The 4,292-nt window shown below is 43.9% G+C and overlaps 1 protein-coding gene and 1 long non-coding RNA gene across 2 annotated transcripts; one reads left to right on the forward strand and one right to left on the reverse strand.

The window, feature by feature from the left end:
- Positions 1–231: 231 nt before the first annotated feature.
- Positions 232–2,731, reverse strand: LOC122157486. The gene is made up of 3 exons (XR_006167909.1): positions 2,590–2,731; positions 1,144–1,309; positions 232–560 (listed from the first exon to the last, which is right to left on the reverse strand). It is a non-coding gene; the product is annotated as an uncharacterized LOC122157486 (long non-coding RNA).
- Positions 2,732–2,906: 175 nt separating this feature from the next.
- On the forward strand, positions 2,907–4,131 carry LOC122157485 (histone H1.11L). Its single transcript, XM_042813153.1, has one exon. The coding sequence runs from the start codon at positions 2,907–2,909 to the stop codon at positions 3,582–3,584; it is 678 nt and encodes a 225-aa protein (XP_042669087.1). The 3' UTR covers positions 3,585–4,131.
- The last annotated feature ends 161 nt before the right edge of the window (positions 4,132–4,292 follow it).

The following is a 4,292-nucleotide window of genomic DNA, read 5'->3' on the forward strand; positions in this document are numbered from 1 at the left end:
AACCTCTTATTATGAGGAAGAGTCCTACACTGGAGACTGAGCTGTAAGCAGTAGTAATGCTTTCCAACTGAGAAATAGATTTTTTCTCTTTCGTGTAACAATGTGTTATTATTCAGAAAACCATCAAAAATCCATTTTTAAAAAACTGCCTCTACCCATGACAGAAGATGTCCTAGAGATCATCCGAAGTCAAGCAGATTTGCATTGCCATGAGTGACTTCATGACTTCATTTCTTTATTTTTTTTTGTATCTGGAGCACAGAGAAGTCAGAATTGACCTAATAGGATACCACACATAAGAAGTGTGAATGAAATACAGCATCGATACAGACGGTAGCTCTAAATAACCTCATCTCCTTCTCTTGTTACACTTTCACATGTGATGCTATTCTGTTTCTTGCCTTATGCAGACAAAAGCCACTCCAGGACACAACCACATCTCTTGGAGGTTTCTCACACTTTAATTGCACCCAGGTCATGGTAAATCAGTGCTGCTGGCAAAATCCTTAGACTGTCTTCACTACTGCCATAAACTTCACAAGAGTTTGTGTGCTGTGTTACTGCAGGAAATGCAGAAAGAAAAAAAAACAAAAAAAAAAAAACAAAAAAAACCACAAATGACTGCATTTTCATAACAGGAAATAATCCCTCGGGTCTCCTGTCCTTTCCCACATTGTACTGCACACTTCTGAACAATTAATTCTGCTATCTGACCCATCCCAAGAGAATTATTTTATACATATTCAATTTATCCCACATCACAAAATCCTACCTTGGTAAAAGGAAACCCTTTCCCCCCCCCCACTGCCTTCCCCATGGTGGTTCTGATCTGCCACCAACAGCTCAAACATGAGCTCATCTGTGATTGTTTGTGCATTGTGCCACTCTCTGACCTTCTACCAGGGGAAAAGAAATGCAAGTCAGCAGAATGAGCAAAGCTCTGTCTCAGAAATCTGAACACGACAAGAAAAGAATTGTCTGCCATGGCTTCACTTCTTTGTTTAGGCAGTTTCTTCAGTGACATACAAAAGGTTAAAAAACAAAACCTGCTGCCAGCAGGATGAATGCTGAGGGCAGGAGACACTATGCTGAAGTTGTAAGTTATGTCCTCTCACTGAGGCCACAGAGCACAAAATAACCTACCAGTGCATCCTGTCCTCTCACCGTCCTTGTGCTCATGGTCTCTTCTGCAACAGCATTTAAGAACTGGAAGGCAAAGTTGGCTCTATTTTCTGTTTTCGTCAGGATCTCACAGCCTCTCATCAGATCCTGTGTGGATGGATCCCATCTGGATCTTGTTTCTACATGTCTCACCAGAGGGGAAAAAAAAGAAAAGTGCTGTAAGATGGGAGACTGTAGCTCTGCTCATTACATATTCAATGTCCTGTTTCATGTTTTCCTGAAATACAGGATTTTAATAATAGTCTGTCTATAAAATGAATGTGTATGAAATGAATTATAGGGGTCAAAGCAAAAGAAACAGATCTTTCACTATGAGCTGGACAATATTAGGGCTCACAACACTAATTTTGGCTATAGAGCTCCAGATATCAGTTTGTAGAGTATAGGAGTGCTGAGAAGGAGAGGAAACAGCAGATGAAAGTAAATGAAAGGAAATGTATTCATCACATCTATAAAGTTACCAAATACTGTGCCGTACTGAAGTTTAAATTAGAAAGATACAATCAAATGCAAAATAAAGTTTTCCCAGGTTATGTAAGAGCATTTCTTCACCTGAGAAAAAGAAAAAAAAAAAAAAAAAACCAACAAATCGAGCAGTTAGGACAAGAAGTATTGAACAGCTGTATCATAGCATTTCCTCTTTAGCATTGCCCTCAATTTCCTGCTCCAGTTTACCTTGGCAGTGCTGAGGAGAGAATTGTTTGATCGCCTACTGGATTTATACTGTGTTATTAAAGAAGTCCCTCCAGCCTAACCTGCAGTTCTTTCCATGCAGAAAACAAGCATATCTTACCTTGGTTATTTTTTGTTCAGCTGCCGTATTTGACTGACAATATGCCCTTAACTATAAAAATAATCACAAAAGTAAACACTTCATCTTAAAATATGAACACAGGGATGAATGCATTTGCCTACTTGGGTTACTCAAAAGAATTCTTTTGGGAGAAAGAAATGTTAATATGATTAATTGAAATGTTAGTACAAAGATGAAGAAAGCTGAAGAAAGCAGAGGAAGAACATCTGTATGTTCTTGTAAGATGACACTGCTGGCTAATTAAACTGATCTGGTATTCATTTACCTATTTCTGGTTAAAGACACATTATTTCTTCACTTTTTATAAGGTCTGTGCAAAGCCGTATAGGGCACAATGTTCAAAGGTTTTGTTATTTTTAAGAGATGAAACCGTGTTACCGGGAAGCAGCTCCTAACCCAGCTGCAGAGCTTGGAGGAAACTTTGTGTTACTTGCTGCTTTTCAAAGCTAATTTAAGCAAAGAAAATGACTCGAGATTATCTCCGTTTTGTACTACATTGATAAAAAACCGTCTCAGGAACACGAATCCGATGCCACTGTGGCGATGCCGTCAGAAACATAATTGCAATATAGAAGTAAAAATAAAAATCTTACTGTTCAGCTCTTGACACAATCCCCAAACTCAGAGATTACAGTCCTGTACAAACGTCATTTTACATCTGAGATAAAAGAAACTCCAAAGGACAAAACTACCCTCTCTCCCCAGCACCGTGGTTAAGAAACCGAGTGCCGCGAACACCAATTTTTACCAAAATCACACTTTTTTGAGAAGGAAGAAACACAAGCCGAGATACAGCACACCGGGCGGCGGGGCGGGGAGGACTCCGCAACGCACCAATCAGCGCCCGCTGCGCTGCTATAAATAAGGGCGCCTCGGCCGCAACCGCCGGTCCACACCGCGCAGCTCCGGCATGTCTGAGACCGCACCGGCACCCGCTGCTGAGGCAGCGCCCGCCGCCGCCCCGGCTCCGGCCAAGGCGACCGCCAAGAAGCCGAAGAAGGCGGCGGGCGGCGCCAAAGCCCGCAAGCCCGCGGGCCCCAGCGTCACCGAGCTGATCACCAAGGCCGTGTCCGCCTCCAAGGAGCGCAAGGGGCTCTCCCTCGCCGCGCTCAAGAAGGCGCTGGCCGCCGGCGGCTACGATGTGGAGAAGAACAACAGCCGCATCAAGCTGGGGCTCAAGAGCCTCGTCAGCAAGGGCACCCTGGTGCAGACCAAGGGCACCGGCGCCTCCGGTTCATTCCGCCTCAGCAAGAAGCCCGGGGAGGTGAAGGAGAAGGCTCCTAGGAAGCGAACAACAGTGGCCAAGCCCAAGAAGGCAGCAGCCAAGAAGCCCGCGGCTGCTGCCAAGAAGCCCAAGAAAGCAGTGGCAGTGAAGAAGAGTCCTAAGAAAGTGAAGAAGCCAGCAGCTTCTGCCACCAAGAAGTCAGCAAAGAGCCCTAAGAAGGCCGCCAAGGCTTCCAAACCCAAAAAGGCAGTGGCTGCCAAGAGCCCAGCCAAGGCAAAGGCGGTGAAGCCCAAAGCTGCCAAGCCCAAGGCAGCCAAACCCAAGGCAACCAAGGCAAAGAAGGCAGCCCCCAAGAAAAAGTAAACCCCTGACTTGCTGCTTTTCAACCCAACGGCTCTTTTAAGAGCCACCCAAGATTTCCCCAAAAGAGCTGGACACATTTTTACTCAATTCTGTGATGAAATGTTATCAGTGTTCTTTGATTTTCACATGCAAGCACATGTAGTACATGCTGAAGGACTTCAAAGGCTTATAATAGCATGAAAAATTGCCTTAAATATTTGCAGTAACATAGGGGGCAGTTCACGCCTAAAGAATCACTTACAGATTAGTTAGGTACTTAAGGGGCTGAAGTCTCTTCTTTTATGGGAAGCACAAACATAGCAGGCACTTAAATGCTTTTGTAATCATATTGACTACGGGAGAGGGGAAATAAGTCAAAGGCAGGGAAAGAGTGCTTGTGTACAGCCAGACTAAGCTAAGCAAATAGTACCAAACATGAGGAAGATACAGGGAAATAAAAAAAGTACTAACACGGTCACAAAGAATTGAACTTAAAAAATAGCTGCACTAACGAATTTAGTACCACCTTTCCAAAAATTAAGTCATAGACTGCAATTAATAAATTAAGATAAAGGAATTTAGCTCTTTTTCCTGAATTTGTAGGTGGCTCTGAAAAGAGCCTTTGGGTTTCTCCACACACTGTCCACAGCTTTCTCATTTGGCCTTAGCCTTGTGGCTGTCAGTCTTCTTGGGCAGCAGCACGGCCTGGATGTTGGGCAGCACCCCACC

Source organism: Centrocercus urophasianus, unplaced genomic scaffold (genome assembly GCF_019232065.1).
Source record: "Centrocercus urophasianus isolate 14NV4802_14NV808 unplaced genomic scaffold, USGS_Curo_1.0 seq_1395, whole genome shotgun sequence".
Classification (NCBI taxonomy): Eukaryota; Metazoa; Chordata; class Aves; order Galliformes; family Phasianidae; genus Centrocercus; species Centrocercus urophasianus.

Excerpts from the sequence above, each read along its gene's own strand:
- LOC122157485 (XM_042813153.1), top strand. The coding sequence starts at position 2,907 with ATGTCTGAGACCGCACCGGCACCCGCTGCTGAGGCAGCGCCCGCCGCC.